This window comes from Pteropus alecto, unplaced genomic scaffold (genome assembly GCF_000325575.1).
Source record: "Pteropus alecto unplaced genomic scaffold, ASM32557v1 scaffold7, whole genome shotgun sequence".
Classification (NCBI taxonomy): Eukaryota; Metazoa; Chordata; class Mammalia; order Chiroptera; family Pteropodidae; genus Pteropus; species Pteropus alecto.
Genome location: NW_006494614.1, coordinates 20,507,692 through 20,529,137, shown reverse-complemented (window position 1 = coordinate 20,529,137; position 21,446 = coordinate 20,507,692). Strand labels below are relative to the sequence as shown.

The window sequence follows — 21,446 nt, the reverse complement described above, 5'->3', positions numbered from 1 at the left end:
AGGGTGAAAAGGGGTGGAACAGGAAAGGGAGGAAAGTAAGTTCCTGGATTTCAAAAACCACAGTTTGTCTAGGTGCTACTTTCTCCCTTTTTAGCACATAGCTTTGTCACAAGACACTCCTTTGCTAACCTCTTTTCCTTTTGCATTTGCCGGGTATTAAAAAGTCACCATCTAAAACTTTTCTCCATGAATTAGAAAGTTTAAGTTCTCAGGGATTGAATGTGCTTGTTTTTCAACAGTTTCTGGCCGTTCTTTGCTTTTATGGTGTAGTCATGGTGAAACCTGAGTCATCTGAAGATGCTGGCGGTGCCAAAGAGCGGGAGAAGGAGCTGCCGACAGGACAGTGAGAAGCTAGAGATTTGTAAGGTTGGGTGCCAGGGCCACTGTCCTTGGTTAGGACAGGAAAGCTACACCGGTCTCAGTCGTGTTTATACAAATTGCTCCAAACTTTACAGTTCTAATGGACACTTTCTGTAGCAAGTATGTTTCGACATAGCCAGAAGTATAAAGCATCTCCTCATTTGTTTCTGAGTTCCAAGTAGCAACACCTAGCTCTTGTATGTGCCAGAATTCTTCTTCTTTCTTTTCAAGCTGAGAAATCACATTTTCCTGGCGAGGCAAACAATATACCTCGGTTTTTGTATTAAGGTAATAAAGTTTTCTCCGGTGCCCATTCGTATACATTAAACAACCACCCAGTAAATACACCCTTTTGGCTCGTGTGCGTGAGTGTGTGTGTGTGTTTGCCATTTCTCTAAAATTCTGACTCATAATCTGGCGGACAATGATTAATTTTTTTCCACTTCGCATAGCTGCTATGAATTTCTCCTCACAAGGATGGGCCTGTTTACTCACTCTGGGCATCGTTGGTAAAGCGCTCGGGTAAACAGCCCATAGAGGAACCCGGTAGGCTGAAAAAGTGGCGCCCTGTGTTCTCAGCAGGGAGCAGGGATGCTTGGGCCAGGTTGGGCTAACCGCATTTAGAGACCGCTTTTTGAACCCCCCTGGATTTGCGATGTCTGCCAGAGCAACCAGAAGCGCCATTGTGATGCGGGTGGGAGGGGTGGAGCCACCCAGTCCTGTCTCAATTTAGATCTCTCACTCCGCTTTTTAGGCGCGCCCATTTCAGACTGCTAAACCCCAGAGTCAGGGGGGAAAAAAAAATCAGGGAGGAGGTGGAAAGCCACACCCCGTGGTGCTCGCGAATTTCCCCAGGAGCCGACGTTCGCCCAGGCAGACACCGCGGAGATGCGGGGCCCACGGCTCCTAACCGCCGCCCACCTTGTCTGCATGTGGACCGCCGCGCTGGCCGCAACCCCCGGGTAGGAGCGCAGGAGCGCGGGCGCGCGGTGAGGGCGCGCGGGGCCGCGCTGTCCTCCTGGGCCCGGGCTGCGGGAGGCGGCAGCGGCTGTGCAGCAGCGGGTGGGAAACGGCCGCGCGGCCGCAGCCCCCAGCCAGGCACTGGCCTGGAGGGTTTGCCTGTGTGTCGCTTCAGCTTGGTTCTCCATGAGACAGTTATATTCTCCACCCATGAAGTTGTTTAAGCGACTCTCTGGCCGTAACTACTTTCTAAAGAGAGTCATTTTATTTTTAGTCCACGTTGCCTCTGTATTTTTCTCAACTATTTGCTCCCAAATAATGTGCCTTCTTCTCTCAAAAACATATACTATTTTTTTTTTTAAAACAAGGTGTCTCAATTTTGGTATGGAAAAATGTGGCTGAGCTGACTGAAGTGTGGGTTCAGGTGCAGATTTTGTAGGCAGGTAACTACCGAGCCACCGAAATAATGGTCAGTTCTCCATTCCTAAAGGTTTTTGCTGTTGAGCCCTAACCTGTAGCTCGGGCAGGGGAAAGTGCTGTTTTAGCGACTCTGCTACACCTGAAAGTTTCACCATTGATAGTTTAATTTCTGATGGTATATTGCAATCAATTGGTTAGATGATATTTTCTTGGGCAAATGCCCTGACATAAAGGTTTGAATAAGAAACAGGCAAAAATCCGTGTGTGTGTGTGTGTGTGTGTGTGTGTGTGTGTGTGTGTGTGTGTGTGTGTTTAAGCCAAGAAAAAAATCACACTGGGATGAGGTCATCTGTAAAGGAGAAGTTTAGAGGCTTGTACATTGCCAATAACTTTTGCTTGCCCCAGCATAAGCCATTTATACTGAGGATCATCCTGTTCGTGGTTTATAAAATAGAAGGACACAGGCCCTACTCTACTGGTACATGAATTACATTTAAAGTTGATTTATGGGAATTATTTCAATAGCATTTCAGTGCATTTGCTAAATGGAGCAGCGGGGCAATATTAACTGGAACAACTGCAATTGGCACGATATATGGAGTATGTCTCACTATCAACACAATGTGAAGATCACAAAAGAATGGAGGTGTGAAGATAAGAAACTTTGTTTTTCCCTTATTGGAAACTCTTTAGGCCCAGGTTTCTGGTGACAGCCCCAGAGATCATCAGGCCTGGAGGAAATGTGACTATTGGGGTGCAGCTGCTGGAACACAGCCCCTCACAGGTCACTGTGAAGGCTGAAGTAATCAAGTTGGCAGGAAACCTCACGGTCTCTGTCCTGGAAGCAGAAGGAGTCTTTGAAAAAGGTAAGATAGATAGCACAGTTTTACCCTTCTGTTGTAGTAACTGGCATATGTTAATAAAACTGTGGTTTTAGGTAGATAAGGTAACAGAGAAACCCCAAATTTGCAATGTCTTATGTAATAATTGAAAACACTTTTACATAAAAATTAGAAGCACTTTTAATTCTTACCCACATGAAGTCCAAAATGGTGTTCTTGGCTGTTCTTCCAAGTGGTGATTCAGAGACCCAGGATCCTTCTACTTTGTGGCTCCATCATCATCAACATGTAGTTTCCAAGTCAGAAGAAGAGCATGGAATTTCTCATGTGGTTCATATTGCTTCTCTTCCTCCTCTAATGACCACATTTAGCTGCAAAGGAGGCTGGGAATGTAGGCCAAGGTATACTAACAAGAAGAAATGGATGTAGTTAACAGTCTTACACAAAATCTTATTTATTGGGTATAGGAGATTTTCCTAAATAAGCCTATGGGAAGGAAAAGAAGAGCTGCACAATAATTAGAATTCAGTTTTATAGAATATTTCTTAAGATTTTAAGTAACAGAAAAAAATAATGTAAAAGTGGAGACATTTGTAAAAGAATCCCCAAATCTCGTTTAAAGTTTGGGTTCTAACCTCTCTCAGCATTAAATTGGATCAATGAATATCTTCTTTTTCAATACTAAGAGAAGAAATAGTTTTTTGGGGGTAAATATTTAAACTTTTTTCCATTAAAATGAACATTTATTGTAATTTTTTCTAGTTGAAAGAGTATTATATACTTAATGTTTACAACCTGATAAACACTAAAAGTAAAGGAAATAAACCCAAATCACCCATAATCCTACCACTCAACTATAAACACTGTTAACTAGAATCATGTTTAGATGTTTAATCAGGGGCCAGAAATTAAAGAATAAATTCCTATAATGTTAAGAGTTATCTTTTAAAAAAATCATTTAAGGGCACATAATGAAAGATGGATGGGATTCCACAGTGGTTCTTTATATAAATGTTTATACTCTACGCATAGAAAAATTAGCACCATCATGAAATGAGATAAAATCAAAGTTGGTTTACAACCATGGTTCTTTCTCCACTGGAAGTTGACTGACTGGGTGGGTAAGTTTGGCATAGGAGTCAGGAGGAGGTCTGCAGGGATCTTTCATAGATATAATATCAGGGAAAAAAGAGGCCTTGTTTCACTGGAGAGGAAATCTATGTTAGTGCTTAAGATCTGAGATTGAGGCTTAGCACTCATTTATGTGATTTTGGGCAGGTTACTTAAGAGCTCTGAGCTTCAATTTCCTCATCTGTAACCTGGGGATAATGAAACTTAAATCTCAGTTATCAAGTTAAAATCAGTATTTATACTCTTTTAGGTACTCAGTAAACAACAGCTGTTAATATTACAAGTAATAATACTGAAAAAAGATTCTGGAAGCATAATTTATTTCCTTTGTACCTGGAGGCAGACCTCTCCTTTCATTATTGAACCATTATTCTGAAAATGAATGAATTCTGGTCTTAAAATAATGGCTAAAGAAAATATTGAAATACGAAATCACAGCAGACAATACTTAAGGCAGTTCCACATTCATTATTGTTTATTAAGAATTATCGTTTTGGCTCTACATGTGTGGCCATTTTACTACAATGCAGAGGTCCAGAATAACATGGACGATTTTGATAAATATCTGGGCCTTGCTTGGACTTTTGCATACTCTTATTCTAGAATTTCCCCTGCATTGTCTTTTCTGCAATTTCCTTTATCAGTCTCCTTTTTTTTTTTTTTCCTGCAAATAATACCAATAATGATGATAGATGTTATTGTTGCTTGGTTTTTAATTTTATTATTAGATTTTTCTTTTGGAAGGAGAGTCTGTCACATGCCTCCGGGAAGGCTAAAGTGCTCACGACTGGGTGGGACAACACTATCCTGGGAACAGAATGAATCTTTGAAAAAGAAAATGAGAAAGTGTGCTTCTTTCAGGGGCCGTTTTTGGCTCTGTTGACATAATAGTTTCATTGAGTATACCATTGCTGGAAGCAAGCTCTCTCTTTCAAAGTAGAATGTTACTCTGCGTATTGGAGGCTGTGAATCATTGTTCTCAGAGCAGATGCTTCCTGGAATGCAAGGACTTAAGGATCAAGACATTCTCCTTCCTTGTCTTCACATCCTTTTTTTTATCTGACTTCTCCAGTTGTAACTATATGTAGATAAAAGAGGACTTCTAAATCATTGGGATCTGGACCTTCTGAGGATTCATTTTTATTCCTAGCCAAATGATTACATTTGAGATCTCATTATTTTGTCACTTTCTTCTGAGGGCCTTCAAGAAAAGGTTGATTTTAATAAAGATTTATCTTCTAGCAGAACTAGGTAAGGAGGGGGACTGGGTCTGAGTGGCCGTTTCTAGCAGTCCTGGTCTTCTTAGAAATTCCTGGGACAGAATGCATTTCTAGCTTAATTTGTGTCAGAAATAGTAATAGCTAAAGGATTTGAAATGTAGAATATAATTTAATAAAGGAAGAAAAGTTTAGCTTGTCCACAAGGAAGAGTTCATTTATTTGTTTGACAGACATGGGGAAAATTTTGTTTGCATCTTTATCCTCAAGGCTGGCAGCACTGCTTACATTATAGTTTATTCATTTTCTTAGGTATTCATTCTACATTTATTTGGGACTAATTACATTTTTTTTGAACAACTTTTTAGAAAAAGTGTTTCTCCTAAATTTTGTGGAGTTCTTTAAAGATGAATCAATGCCTCTTTAGTGGCGAGATTCAGACATTTAGGCGTACTTGTCATTATCACTACCACCGTCATCATCACCATCATCACCATCATTATCACCATTATCATCTCTATAGTGACTAGAACTAGGTTCATAATCTCATCCTCCATTGTATATTAGAGTAGAGCATCTCCTGGTGAGTGTCTGATCATCTGGAGGCACGGTTTATTTATGGTGCCAAGCATACTTACATCTTCCCATTGAGGTATTGGGGTGAGACGTAGTCTATGAAAGTGTCTATATCCTTTAACAACTTGCTTTTTCTTTTTGCCCTAAAATCTGGACGAGTTAATGGGATGTTTACCTTCTATTTTTTAAGATTTAAAAATTCTTCTTTGTCCTTTATTGTCTTTCTATCCTTCTCACATCTACTAAGGGTGGGAAATCAATATTTCAATTTGAGATATTAGCTGAAAAACTTAAAAAAATCATCCAGTTCAGTTTGGATGGCTTTCTGGTGGAAGAAAAGCTTATGAACACATGTTTCATGGCTTGCAGATTAAAATTAGTCCCATGGTTTTCATGAGAGGAGATTAATGAGTGTAGTATGTGGGCAGATCTTCCAGGGCAAGTTTTCACAGGCAGCTTTGCCAGTAGAGCTCAGTTCGAACTTGTAGTTACGTGAGAATTATTTTTAAAGGGTGTGGGTTCTTCATTCACATGTCTTTGCTATTGTGTGTGACATGTATAAATAGGTAGGTGGTACCTGAGGATAAAGGACCATAGTGTAATCATGATGTGCTGGGCTCTGAAGCCAGGCTACCTGAATGCTCCTCAGTGATTGTGTGGCTGTGGGCAGTCATGATCTCACCAGGCTTCAGTTTTATCATCTGAGTGGTGGCTTCTGCCTTATACAATTACACAGTTATTGTGAGGATTAAATGAGGTAACATGTTTAAAGCACTTAACACATATGAATTATTCAAGAAAATGGTAGCTATTGATATTAGAAGAGGATTGCAACAATCATGTCAGAGGCAATTACTAATCACCTATTGGGACAGTCTTGATCTAGGAACTTTATAAAAGGCAAATCAGTAGGAAAGGATGGGAAGGAATTTAATATATTAAATATTGGTTTTCCATAGTGCCAGGGCCTTTCTGCACAATATTTAACTTAAATAACTGTGAAGAAGGCACTACCATTTTAGAGATGAGGCGACCGAGGCTAAGAGAGAACAATTATTTTTCCTGAGTTAACACAATAAATGAGAAAGCCTGAATTTGAAGTTGGTTCTGTTGGTTCTTTTGGTTCTAAATTTAAAAGTTTTTTACTGCCTGGAAAAGCATGAAATATTTTTTGTTTGCTTTATTTTGGGATATCAATGCAATGTTGTATCAGTCATCTTTCTCTAAAATAATTTTCATGTTTACTGGTGGTAGTTTAGTCCTGCATCTAATGAAATCTAATCTGGACCTAAAGAATCACAAAATGCAATGCTAGCTCTCCTCCAAATTTACTTTAAGCTTCATAGAATTTCGGAGCAGGATGGGACCTCAGAGATAAGACTGAGATGTGGTGTTTGGTGACTTGCACAAGGTGAAATTGCTCCTTGGTGAGAAAGCTAGAAACAGATTGCAGGTCCCCAAATTTGTAGTCAAATGCTATTTTCATTATACACTAGGAAACTTTCCTAACATATGGAGAACTGTGTGTAAGAACAAGGATATATCTGCAAATGTTGATTTTTTGTTTTTGTTTTTTTTTTGATACGGAAGAAATAAGGCTAACTAAGGAGTTTAAAAATGCTTACCTGCATTTTTGTGCAAGTTTCTTTTTTTGGCTCAAGGTGTACTTGCTCTTTATGGACTAATGGTTCTACATCGGGGTGGAGGTGGGGCTAGGAGCCTCACAAATCTTTCTAAAACTGAATTTTAGCTGTGTTTCTCAAAGTGCAAGTCGTACTAACTAAAAATGAAGCTTCTGTGAAAAAGAAAAAAATGAAAAAGAAAAACGAAAAGAAAAAGATAAAAATGAAGATTCATGGCCACCCCTTGAGGACATGGAATAGGTCTAGGAATCTAAACTTTATTTTAGGCAATCACCACAAGTGATTCTTAGACACTTTACATTGAGAACAACTGCCCTTCAGTATCTCAAAGACTGTTCTTGACCTAGTACCGGAAAGCCTGAGAGTGAGAGGCATGCCTTTGCAAGTCTGTGATGATTCATGGCAGCTGAGAAAAAGCATAGACTCCCAGACTTCTGTATTTGCCTTTCAAGCAGCCCTTTCCCCTAAGCACTGGTATTAATGTTGAGCAGTGGAGAAACGTGTATTGGGGTTTGATTACGAATTAGTGATTGAGTGGAGTTGAAAGTGAACATTCTGATTCTTTAAACTCTAAACATTTGTAGCTCCTCTTCTAACATGGAATGAGTCACTGTCCCAGTGACTCAGTGAAGGGTTGCGGTGGAAGTAGAAATTAGGTTCTAAGAATTTGGGCGGGGTTAAAGTTTGATCCTTATGTTGTTAAGAGGGCTTTGCAATGCTGAAACTCGTTTCCTCAGTGACATTCCTCCCATTAATTTATTACTTTTTGATTATTTGCTATATGTGAAACATGAATGAATGGGGGGTGGGTGAGGTATAAGAGGAAGGAAGGCATTAGAAGTTCAGAGGTTTCAAAAGGATAACATAATATTAAAAGTGCAGAATGCGGGAGAGTTTTTATTTTTTGTTTGTATAAAAAATTCAATGCGGTTTGTAAATAGTGCTTCTTATGTGTGACCCTGTATCTGGTACTGTTACCTTTTATATCCAGAGCTATACAAATGCCTATTCATAAATGTTCCACCTCTGCTGACATATTTGGCATTTAGTGAGAACAGTTATTTCACATAGTAGAGAAGAGAGAGGTATGCTAGCGGAGAGAACCAATGGCTGGGAGTGGCAGTTATAAGGAGATAGAGGTTTGTGTGTGTGTTTTCTGAAAAGGTGTTACTCTCTGCTTAGATGTAAGTTTGGGAGAGGCATCCAGGTAGAGATACCCAGCAGATAGTTTTGAAGTTGTAGCTAGGGAGAGAGTTTAGGCATTTTTTTTGTAGAGGCAGACAGTGTTCGAAGTCTTGGTGGGAATGCATAAGAGGCACAAAGAAAGACAGTGCTTATGGAAAGAACAGACTGATGACAAAAGCTTGGGAGGAGGAAAATAAATCAATGAAATGGATAGAAAGCGAGCAGCCAGAGGAAGGAATAGATTGAATATGGTGAGATATCTCAGAAGCCAAGGGAAGAGAGTTATAGGAAGGTTTTAATAGTACCAAGTATCCCAGAAAGTTAGAGAAGAGGAGGACAAAGAAAAGGGCATTGGTGATCCTCAGGTGCATGATTTTAAGTGTTGGGGAGCAAAAGCCAAATTTTAAGTAATAAATGAGTGGTGAGAAAATATATTCAGAAAGTAGAGACCACTCTTTGCAGAAATTTGATGATTGAGAGGAGAGAGGTCGATGGTCTCTCAAAAGGCACAGCAGAGAGGTAAAAGCGGTTGATGCAAAAGTGAGGGGTGGACAATTCTTGGGTAAGAAGTTATGGGATCAAGATCAGGAGCCCAAATGAGTGGATTATCCTTTAAAAAAATGCTTGTATTTTTTTCTTTCATGTAAGAAAAAAATTGAAGATAATTGGTAAGCAAAGAAATGTTTTAAGGCATGAACTTGAGATGAAGAATAAAATTGAAATATGGTTTTAGGAAAACTTTGCCATAGTTAATCTACTTGCCTATAAATTGTACAGATTGGTTATCTCTTTATAGAAAGTGGGGATAAATATTAAAAGTGTCCTATTAGAGAGAGAAGCACAGATTGGAGATATGCCCTGGTGATGCCCTAACCTGGGTCCCTGCTGGATTGTGGATTATTGGAATGCAAATATTGATACTTGTATTGGTATGGGGGAGGGAGCACAGGAGAAGAGAGAAGAGAAAAGGGCTGTTTATGGTGGCAGAGTGGGTGAGGAAAAATAATTTTCCCTCCTACCTTTTTAATTCTTCTGGCTGGACTAATAATCTAATTGACATGAGACAGATTAACATGAGAAAATAATCAAATTTATTACATATGTACGTATAGGGATTCCAAAAGAATATGAGACCTGGGGACAGATTGAGCAGTTAGGCTTATGTACCATCTTGAGCTAAGGAGAAGTGGGGTGGGTGTTGGTGGTTCGGGACTTCAAAGGGGAGAAAGACAATTCACATTGAGATAGAAAAGCAAATGTTTAGTAAAAAAATGTTTGCTGGGCCATCTTTAACAATGGGACAGAGAGGACTTTGATCAAATGGGCCTTGCTGGTTTCCTCCCTACCACACCTAGTTCACATTAAAATATAGATATCTATGTTCATAGCTCCCTTCCTGGAGCAGGTCCTCTATCTAAACTTTTTTTTTTCTATCTAAATTTTTTTTAGGCAGTTGGGAGAAGATTAAAGTTTTTGAGTCCTTTGTTTCTTAAAAACAAGAGCTTAAAATAATGAGTATCCCAAAAGGCGTATTTTGGGTGGCAAATTATCCTTTCACTCAGTAGTATGCCTCACTTGAAGCTTGAGGGGATAGGGTAGAAGTATTTTATTATTGCTATGGTTGTTAGTCTGATGAGAAGTGTGAGTGAGAAGTAACTCATTATCTCTTGATCTGGGCTAAGATGACTATCACACCAAAGGTGCAGTGACAAAACTTGAGAAGGAAGTAATTATCATGGGTCCTAGTCTCTCTCTGTCTCTTCTACTCTTCACTTCCTTAGGAAAATTCCATGAATTGACTTTTTCTTGCAAGGGTGAGGGTGAAATTGGTCAAAGAAGGTTAAATGGAGGGAGTTGCATAGGGAGGTAGTGGGCAGGTCTGTGGATCTTTAGTTCTCAAGAAATGATTCATGAACTAAAATCTGAAAAGCAGAGTGGTAAAGAACTTGGAAATAAATAAGAGAGAAGATATGGAAGAGCGAGTGTGTCTAAATACCAACATACGAGTGCACTAAACTACAGAGGAGGAACAGGGAGGGATTAGGAGATTTCGTATGGACTAATATTTTGGAGGAATAGCCAGGATGTCCTGTACAGTTTGGGATACACAGTGGATCAGATTAGGGGCCCTGGAATTGAACCCTTAGTGCTACCTCTTAACACCTATGTGGCCTTGCAGCAGGTCATTTCATCTCATCTAGTCTCAGTTTTCTCATTTGTATAATGGCAATAATAATAGTACTTACTTCAGAATATTGTTGTGAAGATTAAATGAGACACTGCTTTAGAGCTACACTGTCCAGTATGGTGGCCACTAGCCATATATGGTTTTTGAGCACTTGAAATGTGGTTCGTACAAATTGAGATGGGCTGTGAGCATCACATTGGATTTTGAGTACTCAGTACCAAAAAATGCAGCAAAACTCAATAATTTTTATATTGATACATGTTCAGTGGCAATATTTTGGATATAATGGGTTAAATAAAATGTTATTAAAATTAATTTGACCCATTTCTTTCTTCTTTTTTTAAGTGTGCTGCCTTAGAACATTTATCATAGTGCCTAGCACACAGTAAACACTCAGGAATGTCAGCTATGTTATACCTAGTATTTCTCAGTATTAGATGTGAGTATTGATGCCTCCCTCCTGAGCAGAAGCCTGTGGCATGAGGCCAGGTCTCTGTTGATGGCTGTTTCATTCTCACTCGAGTGAGCCTTCAACCATATTCTGTATCACTTGAGGAAGGAGGAAATCTCCCTAAAAAGATAACCGTATTATAAGAGTATTAAAAAGGAAGATGGCAAACATCATGGGTTTGCTGGCCTTATGGTCTTTGTGGCAGTTGGTCAACTTTGCCTTTGTGGCATGAAAGCAGCCATAGACAGTGCTCAACAAATGCGTGTGCTCGTGGACCATCAGAACATTGTTTTTGGACTCTGAATTTGGACTTCATATAATTTCCATATGTCACAAAATATTGTTCTTTTTATGTTTTCCAGCTATTTAAAAATGCAAAATCATTTTTAGTTCATAAACTGTACAAAAACAGGCATGGCCAGCTTGGCCCATGTATTTTGCTACTCCTCCCATAATAAATGCCCTGTGCATTTAGCAGCCCAGAACCTTTGCTTGACTCTTGGTTTTGCATTTATATTGAACCTGACATCTAGTTTCTACTGTACCAGTTTTATTTATTATTTATTTTACTTTTAGTGGGCTTTTGTTTGACCTAATTTTCACTCAGCAATCTAAATGGAACAAAATGTTATTTATGAAACTAGTATTTACTGAGATATTTGTAAGCAAAGGGAAGCAGGAGAGAAAAAAAATTAAAGAGATATATAAGGAACCAAAGGAGGTTGTTCTGTTTTGTTTTGTTTTGTTTGAAATACTTGTGTAACTGAAGAGTTACTTAGCTTTAAAGTGACATTAAAATGTGGAACAGAAACATTATAAAGTTTTGTCTTCCATTGATTTTGGTGAAAAACCTGTTTTTCACTTTGTCCATCTGCAATCAGAAGATATTGCTGAATAATGAGAAAATATTTAATAGTTTGGTAAAGAAGTCACAATTTTCAGCAAAAAATATGGTATACCTAAGTTTATTACTGTATAGTATGTTACTGAATAGCAGAAAGCTGCCAAAAATAATTCTGCAGTAAATACTAAGTTAGGCATATATATCGTGGAAAATCCTTTTTTTTTTTTTTCTCATAGAGAATATTTCTGGACCTAGTGGATTTCCAATTATACACCACTCCTTCCCTTCAACGATTCTCTACAGAGCTATTTGGTGAACACAGATGTCAGAAGAGGCAGCATATGGTGTTATAGAGTATGTTTAAAAAGTTAAGGAAAGGTTAGTTTTTGTGTATGCTTATTACACAATTTAAAAATAGCTTTGACTCTATTTGTAAATCAAAAAGCCAGCTCTCATGCCTGTGCCAAGCACGAAGCCTTAAAACAAGGTTCCTTTTGAGTGGCTTAGCGGCATGGGAAGGAGAAAGCATCTGAGAGGGTTTTAAGATTGACTTTCTCTGATTGTATACAAAAATGACTTGAGTTTTACAAAGTTCTCTACAACAGGGATAAGAAGGACTTTACATACAGAGTGTACGTTTACTCAGTGATCTAAAAGAGTATCGTGCAGTGTTTCATGAGGTGGTGGCTATATTCCATGTCTGAATGGAGCCTTGCCAGAAGAGAGGAAAAAAGTTCACAACTTGTAAATACTATCTCATCCTCAATATAGCAACAGCAGAGAAAGAGATTACCATTCCTCATTTACACTCACCTCCTACCCCCACCCCAATTTTATGTTTTGGTGGTATAAATCATCGTTAGAATGTTAGGACTTTCAAACGAGACTTAATAAGTGCCTAGGAAATTCCAGGCTTCATTTGTAAATTTAAAGGGATGACAACAAATCAAAAAAATGTAAGTACTTAAAGTTGACCTTTTAATAAGGACACATGAGATCAGTGAGTGGGGCTTTAACTTGGATCTCTCTACACATCCTTGAGTCACTTCCTAAATCCAGCAAGAATTAGGGGTCGGTGGGGCGTCTATACCCTCCACTCTAGCTTTTGGGTGTAACTTCTATTTCTGGCTGTGTCTTTCCTGGGTTTGTGAACGGGCATGGTCACATGTCAAAGCAGTGGCAGCCAGGCATGTAGTCAACCCTCTCTTCCAATTTCTCTCTAATGAGAAAATCCCTTAAAGGAATGACTCTATTAAGAGCTACATTAAAAAAAAAAAATTCTATGAAATGAGATCTCCTGTACTTCAAATCTGGGCAGCTGATTTTGAATTGCTAAAATGCTCACCCTCCAATTAATCAACCCACTAGATTTATTTGGATTGTAGACTCACAGCTGTTTTTTACTTTCTCCTTGCTTGGTGTCATTTAGATATATATAAATTATAGCCCCTTCGGTCCCCCCTACTTAGTATTTGTAAATTTGCCAGTGATGGGAGGTAGACTGTGTGTTGGGCCACATTAGAAAGGAAGCACATTGTTTCCTACAGTCATTAGGCCGACAAAACAGTCAGCCTAGATGATTTATCCTAAAGCAATGAAAAATAAGTAACTATCAATAATTGAGGCTGCTGGTTTGTTGGGGGTCAACTCATTGCAATTTAATTTTTCGGTTTTTTCCAATGTGGGACATAGTGGTGGGTGCCCTGCCATAATGCTTAGATACAGCCCTACAGGGATGAAGGACTCATTCCCTCAAGCTCTGGGCGTGTTGCGGAAGACTGCCCTTAGAGCCAGCTCCCTTTGGGGATTGCATCAGCTAAAGAGAGTCATCTTGCCCGAGGGGCACCCCTCATTGGGTGGAGGTCCAACCAACTCAGGACAACTTTCAAGGGGCATCGCTGCTTCTGAGTGCCCCTTGTGGATGCCTCCTGAGTCTGCATTGCAGTTCTTCCTCCTCCCTCCCCTCCACCTTCTCCCCTCTCCTCTCTTTTTCTTCCTCTCTCCTCCCCCTGTCCCAGTCCCTAGTCCTATCTCCTTCCCTTCCCATCTCCAGGTGCTGATCCCAAGAGCACTCTCTACAAAACCTCTTGCAATTCAATCGCCATCTTAGATTTGGAACCCAACCTTAGACAGATGTGGTTATTATTTTACTTTCCTTTGAAGAGGGACTTTTCAGATCTTGAAATTAACTTCAAACATATTAGAACTGTTGTAGTATGAAGAACTGATATAAAACTTGGGAAATTTTCTGGTTTTTATATCCTTTTCAGAAGTTGTTGTATAACATGAATTATTTTAAAACCATCTCTGCTAATGCAGTGCTTATACTATAAGGGTTGGGAGAAACATTATGGAAGAAGAATCCATATGTTCTGGTGATGACTGACATAGAGTTGGGGAGAGAAAGGAGTCTGAGATTTTGAGCTTCTGTGGCTGAGGGAGAAGTGATAGCAACATATACCAAAGGCTCTCCAGGCTGTGGAATTTTCACAATAATCGAAGGTAGGCGAATAAAAATGAAAGTACAACTGCTGTTCTCGTACTGAAAGGCAGTACATAGATAGTAGTGGTTGAGAGGTCAGACCCAAGGGCCAGGCTGCCTGTGTTAGAATCTTGGCTCCATTACTTCTTTTCTGTGTGGCCCTGGACAAGTCATTTACTATCTCTGTGACTCGGATAATACTTAAGAAGATCATGGTGAGGATTATACCAGTTAATACATGTAATTGTTGTAGAACACTCTAAATAGTATTTATTATTATTATTACATTCACAAAATTAAAAAGATTATACACAATATAATTATAAGCAAAAACTTGTCCTTCATCCTCTAGACCAGCACTGTCCAATAGAAGTATTATGTATTAATAACATTTTCTAATAACATTAAAAAGGTAAAAAGAAACAAGAAATTAATGATATATTTTATTTAAACCAGCAATTCATAAATAATATCAATTCGACATCTAATCACTATAAAATTACTAGTGAGATAGTTTACATTCTTTCTTTTGTTTTAGTCTTTGAAATATGGAGTGTATTTTACATTTGCGGCATATTTCAGTTGTTCAATAGCCACTTCTGGCTAGATGTTACTGTATTGGACTGTGCAGCTTTAGAGGTTTACTAGTTAATCTTTTTAAAAAGTGTTTCAGTTATCTGTTGCTGTGATTGAACCAACCCTAAAACTTAGTGGCTTAAAACGACAATGGTTTATAATTTCTCACGAGTCTCATTCACCCACCTTGTACATACAAGTTTGATGATTATTGGCTGAATCATTTATTACCACGCTATTGTGAAAATTTCTAATTCCATGATTCCTTCTACTTTTATTAGTTAGAATTCTGTGGTAAAGAAGAACTTTTTTTCCTCTTTCACTTTGTCATCTAATCATATAGCAGTACAGACTTATAGATTTGATTTTTTAGTAGGTTTTAATTCATTGTTTACTTGAATGCTCAAGTTGTCTGACCATTTTATCTATCTATCTATCTATCTATCTATCTATCTATCTATCTATCTATCTATCTATCTATCTATCATCTATCTATGGTTATAATCATGTATATATGACTTTATTTCTTTTGCAGGTTTCTTGTATTACCCCTGCCCCCCACATGCATAGCTTTCCTCATTATCAACGTCATTCACCAGAATGGTACCTTTTTTTTTTAACCAAGGATGAACCTGCACTGACACATCGTAATCACCCAAAGTCAATAATTTACCTTAGGATTCACTCCTGGTGTTGTACATTTTGTGGATCGGAGTAAATGTATAATGATGTATTCATCATTATAATATCATATTGACTATTTTCACTGCCATAAAAATCCTCTGTGCTCGCCTGTTCATCTCACCCTGCCAACCACTGATCTTTATATTGTCTTTATAGTTTTGCCTTTTCCACAATGTCATGTAGTTGGAATCATACAGTATGTAGGCTTTTCAGATTGGCTTCTTTCACTTAGTAATATGCATTTAAGTTTCCTCCATATCTTTTAATGACTTAGTAGCTCATTTCTTTTTAATGTTGAATAACATTCTATTGTCTGGAGGTACCACAGTTTATTCATCCATTCACCTACTGAAGGACATCTTGGTTGTTTCCAAGTTTTGGCAGTTATCAGTAAAGCTGCTATAAACATCCATGTGCAGATTTTTGCATGCACATAAGTTTTCAATTCCATTGAGTAAATACCAAGTAGTGCAGTTGCTGGATTGTATGATAGGAGCATGTTTAGTTTTGTAAGAAACTGACAAACTGTCTTCCATAGTGGCTGTAGCAGTTTGCATTCCCATCAGCGATGAATGAGAGTTCCTGTTGCTCCATATCCCAGTTAGCATTTTGCATCATCAGTGTTTCGGACCTTGGTCGTTCGAATACTTATGAAGTGGTACCTTATTGTTGTTGTAATTTTCATTTCACTGTGATGTGGAATATATCTTATAATGTTTATTTGCCATCTGTATATCTTCTGTGGTGAGGTGTCTGTTAAGGTCTTTGGCCTATTTTTTCAGTTTTTTTTATTGTTGAGTTTTAAGAATTTTTTGTATATTTTGAATAATAATCCTTTATCAGATAGTCTTTTGTAAATATTTTCTCCAAGTCAGTGTCTCTTCTTCTTATTCTTTTGATATTGTCTTTTGTACAGCAGTTTTTTAAAAAAAAATTATTTATTTTTTTTGTTAATTGAAGAAATGATTTAAATTCCCCGCCCCACACTTCCCTGTCTACCTCCCCCTCTCCCTACCCTCTGGTCAGAGCAGTTTTTAATTGTAACAAAGTCTAGCTTATCAATTATTTCTTTTGTGGGTCGTGTCTTTGGTGTTGTATTTAAAAAGGCTTCACCAAGGTCATCTAGGTTTTCTCTCTATGTTGTCTTGTAGGAATTTTATAGTATTGCATTTTACACTTAAGTCTATGATCCATTTTGAATTAATTTTTGTGAGGAATGTAAGGTCTGTGTCTAGGTTCTTTTTTTCTTTTTTCTTTTTGCATGTGGATGTTCAGTTATTGTAGCACCGTTTGTTGAAGAGACTGTCTTTGCTCCATTGCCTTTGTTCTTTTATCGAAGATCAATCAATTGACTGTATTTGTGGAAGTCTATTTCTGGGCTCTCTATTCTCCTCCATTGATCTATTTGTCTGTTTGCTCCCCAATACCACACTCTCTTGATTACTGTGGCTTTGTAGCAAGTCTTTACATCAGGTAGCATCATTCTTCCAACTTTATTTTTTTCCTTCAATATCGAGTTGGTTATTCTGGGTCTTTTGTCTCTTCATATAAACTTTAGAATCAGTTTGTTGAAATCTATAACTTTCTGGGATTTTGACTGGGATTTCATTGAATCTATAAGTCAAACTGGGAAGAACTGACAGCCTGACAATATTGAGTCTTCCTATCTGGGAACATGGAATATGTTCTTTATTTAGTTCTTCTTTGATTTATCAGAGTTTTATAGTTTTTCTCATACAGATTTGTACATATTTTGTTAGACTCGTACTTAAGTATTTCATTTTTATTGGTGATGATGTAAATGGAATTGTTTTTAAATTCGAATTCCACTTGTTTATTGTTGGCATATAGTGACCATAATATTTTTAATTGAGGAAACACTTTCTCCACGTGTGCTGAGGTATTAGTAAGATAGCAAAGTTTGCTATGGGGAGAATATTCTGATTTCCAACTGTATCCCATATTGAAATGTTTAAATGTTGTAGCCTAAATATTTCATAGGATCTGTCTTTTTGCTTGCACATTACCATGCCTCTTTTGATAAATATTTTTATAAGACAAAATGTGTCAAGTAAATTGTCTCTGTGGTTCTTTTGAATTTTCACTAAGTTTAGTTGCTGGAATATCATAGGGCTTCTTGATTTCATTTCACTTCAGTATATAGAATATGTTTATTCCATTAAAAATAAGAAGTAATAAGTAGAAGTTTCTTCACACAAGATGAAATATTTCCAAAGCACAATTACAAAATTTCAAAGTTAAATCTTGTGCAAATGAAACCCATCTCCTATTAATATTTTGCTAAACGAATAAAGATCCAGTACAAATGCTGAATCAGGGTGCTAGGATAGCAATGTAACTTGGTACAATCCTGGAGTCGGCTCACCATATCTAAGAGGCCTCTCATGATCTAGTCCTCATTTCTGCTGCCCTCTCCCTCAATGTGGTCTGGTCTCACTCAGCTCTTTGTTTTGGTAGGCTCATGTTGATTTCCATTTCTTTGCATTTGCTGTTGCTCTGCCTGCATACTCGTCCTCTCCTTCTTCATCGGGCTAATTTCTCCTTATCCTGCAACTCTAGACTCTGGCATCATTTTCTCTAGGCGCTTTCCCTGATCCCTCTGATGTGCTCCCTGTCCTACCTCTATTGCAGTTTTTGTTTATTTGTTCCTCCTTCTTAAGCTTTTCAAAAACACTTTTGGTCTAATGTCCTATTATTGAAGAATCCTGCTCTTTGCTTTCTATAGTTGACAGTTATTGGGTAGACTGATCTGTGCTAGGTAGGATAAATGATTTTGATGAATTGTGTATCTGCTCTTGAAAACATATTTGTATTTCATTGAGGCACTTTTGGGCAGTCATCTTTAAAGTGGATGTGCACACATCTGGGAGTGCATAAGCCCATTTGTAAGAGTATAAGTAGAAAACATACTGACTTTTATTTCTATAATTTTATTGGGCAAAATTAGTAAATTAAAGTTTTCGAATACTTAATATTTTGTTTGCAAAAGTGCATGTGTATATAACTTTGTAAATCTAAGTTGACTTGGAATGTGTATTAAATATTTTATTGATTGAATGCTCCATCACAAAAATTTGAAGACTACTGCTATAGAGGCACACTAACATCCCCAGGGGATCACTTTTCAAACTTCCTGGCTATGTGTCAGGCACTGTTCTACACACTTTACAGGCATCGATCGACATACTTGTTCCTTACAACCACCTTATGAGATGGGTATGATTATTAGCATCCTTATTTTATGAATGAAAAAATTTAACCTGGAGAATCAGGTAACTTGATCAATGGCAGAGTTTGTATGTGGCTGATTCAGGATAGAACTGATGAGGCCACTCGCTTAACCCTTGCTTCTTATTAGGGTATGTGTTATTTATTCCCATGGGATAGCCATATGTGTCCTCCAAGAAGAGAAGTACCATGTGGTACCCTTAATAAATATTTCTTAAATGAGTGAAGAGGGCCCATAGCTGTCTCCGAATTCATGTCACTTAAATGGGAACTTTGGATAAGGAGTCTTTTATTTTTAACATGAAACATTTTTTCCTTTGAAATAAATGGATCTGATGAGAAATTGGCACGAGTTAAATGAGCAGTTCTATGTTTAGAAACCTTACATGAAAAAAAAATCTGCATCACTCTACTACTAATGAGTCAGTAATGAGTCCCAGCTCTCTACTGACTGACTAATGCCTTCCTTTTCTTCCTTTATCATGAGGGTATGAGAACATAAGAAATAAACTTCAGATTCCTTCTGTACACTTTCTGAAGTGTCGCCCAAATGAATATAACCTTAAAACAGCAACAAGAGCAGCAGCAATAATGATAATAAAGATGATAATGCAAAAGAAAAGCAGAACTTACTAATTTTTTGGGGGGGCGGTTTCACCAACCGATTGATAGCCTTTTAAGTCTGGCCCAGTTTTCCTTAATTCTTTGTTGCGAGGATATGAAATAATCTCTCAGGTGTTCTGGGCATTAATAAAAAGTTTTGATTTGACCAAATAAATTTATGATTCCGTAAGTTTATGATTTCCTCTACATCTAAGAGTATTAGGAGAATCTTGCAAGTTCTGGATTGTATCATCAGATTCAAATTATGACTGTATTTTTTTCCTTGTTTTCCTTTTAGGCTCCTTCAAGACACTTACTCTTCCATCAGTAAGTATCCATTTAAAAAAGTTTGGCTTCAGAAATATATATTACATCAGTGAACTAAATAAATTAATATTTTATTGGCTTTTATATCTATTTAATTCCTTGTGAGTTTGGCTCAACACGTAAGAGTCCAAAATTTCTGTGGGTAAATAATCAGTTCTTGTATAATTGGATCTTGTGTAAGATGTGGAAGTCTCTTATGAAAGAACCTCTTTATTACCAATTCTGGGAACTTTTTACAATAATTTTGGCCCCAAGGAGGCAGAAGACATTTGATCACAGAGATTCAGCTAGTGTACAATTTATCAGTAAGGCATATATATATGTATATATATGCCATGTGTATATATATATATATGTATATACACATATACATACATATATGTATATATACATACACACATGTATACACACATATACATATATATGTATATATACATATACATACATATATACATACATATATATGTGTATGTGTGTGTGTGTGTGTGTGTGTGTATCTCCTTCTGATATTCTCTCCAGTGTGAGAAGCAGGTTACAACTCATTCCAGGTTTGGTACAGCAGAAAACTTTCATAAAGATTGCTCAAAATCCACCATATTTTTTTAATCTCCTTCTCATTATGTTTCTCTACTGTTAACAATGGGGGGGGCAGGTCAAGGTCTGTACTGACATCTCAGAATCTGTAGTGCCACCCAAGCCATGTGCTGATGCCCCATGGTTCATAGAGACACCCCAGGTTTACTCAATATGCCAAATTTTGCCATCTTTGACTTTCCAGTACTAGGATTAGCAGCTAGGCCTTGAGGATCTCAAATTATCTGAATTTTACATATGAGGAGGCAAGATTTCTGATGGGAGAGTTGAAAAAGCAAATTAGGGTAACCGAAAGGAACAGAAAGATAGTCAATACCATCCCCTGTGGAGGCCGTGTCAGCTTCCTGAAGGAGGGTGGAGTAGGGGACAGAGTAAATGTTTTTGGGCATATTTTGGGTTAATTCTAATTCTCTAACTCTTTGGCCTCCTTGCGGTTAATAAATCTCTTTAATTTTAGGCATCTGCATCATTAATTTGACATAAGTCTTCAATCTACTCTCTATTCTGGAGCTTCTGTGCCACTAAAAATGATCAAACTATATCCAAGTCGTAAAGAGCAAGCCCATCAAATACCATATTTTAAATATGAAATATTTATAAACCTTTGCCATATATAAGCATATGATATGCTGGTTCCTGGAATATAGATTTTTCTGCTTATGGTATTAAGGAATCTGTATAAAAGAATCTGAGAACTGAATTATCATTTGAAAAAATAGAATATAAGAATGCAAGTTTCAGGCTAGACTCTCAGCTCCACTAGGGTGCACATCTTCGGCTCACCATGTTGTATCCCAAGCAGTTAGAACAACCTGGAGCTAGAAGTTACTCAATAAGTATTTATTTATTAAAGAAAAGCAAATATTGACACTGGAGGTCATTTGAAGGTGATGTTACGATTGCTTTTCCTAATATTTTATTATGAAAATTTTAAATATACAGAAAACTTGAAAGAATTTCATAGTGAATACTCTTAAAAACACCACTTAGAATCTATTATTCACATTTTACCATACTCGCTCTATCACATATTTATCCATCTCTCTATCTTTCTATCCACTCATTCATCTTATTTTTAAAATGTATTTCTAAATAAATTGTAGACATTAGAATT

General features: G+C 37.5%; 1 protein-coding gene across 1 annotated transcript in view; it reads left to right on the top strand.

The window, feature by feature from the left end:
- The first annotated feature begins 823 nt into the window (after positions 1 to 823).
- The window catches only part of CD109 (CD109 molecule), a 105,386-nt gene continuing 84,763 nt past the window's right edge, over positions 824 to 21,446 (top strand). The window contains exons 1-4 of the mRNA XM_006926378.3: positions 824 to 906; positions 1,115 to 1,322; positions 2,434 to 2,606; positions 19,710 to 19,738. Of these exons, the coding sequence (XP_006926440.1) occupies positions 1,249 to 1,322; positions 2,434 to 2,606; positions 19,710 to 19,738 (276 nt within the window). The 5' untranslated portion in view covers positions 824 to 906; positions 1,115 to 1,248. The remainder of the gene's footprint in view (positions 907 to 1,114; positions 1,323 to 2,433; positions 2,607 to 19,709; positions 19,739 to 21,446) is intronic.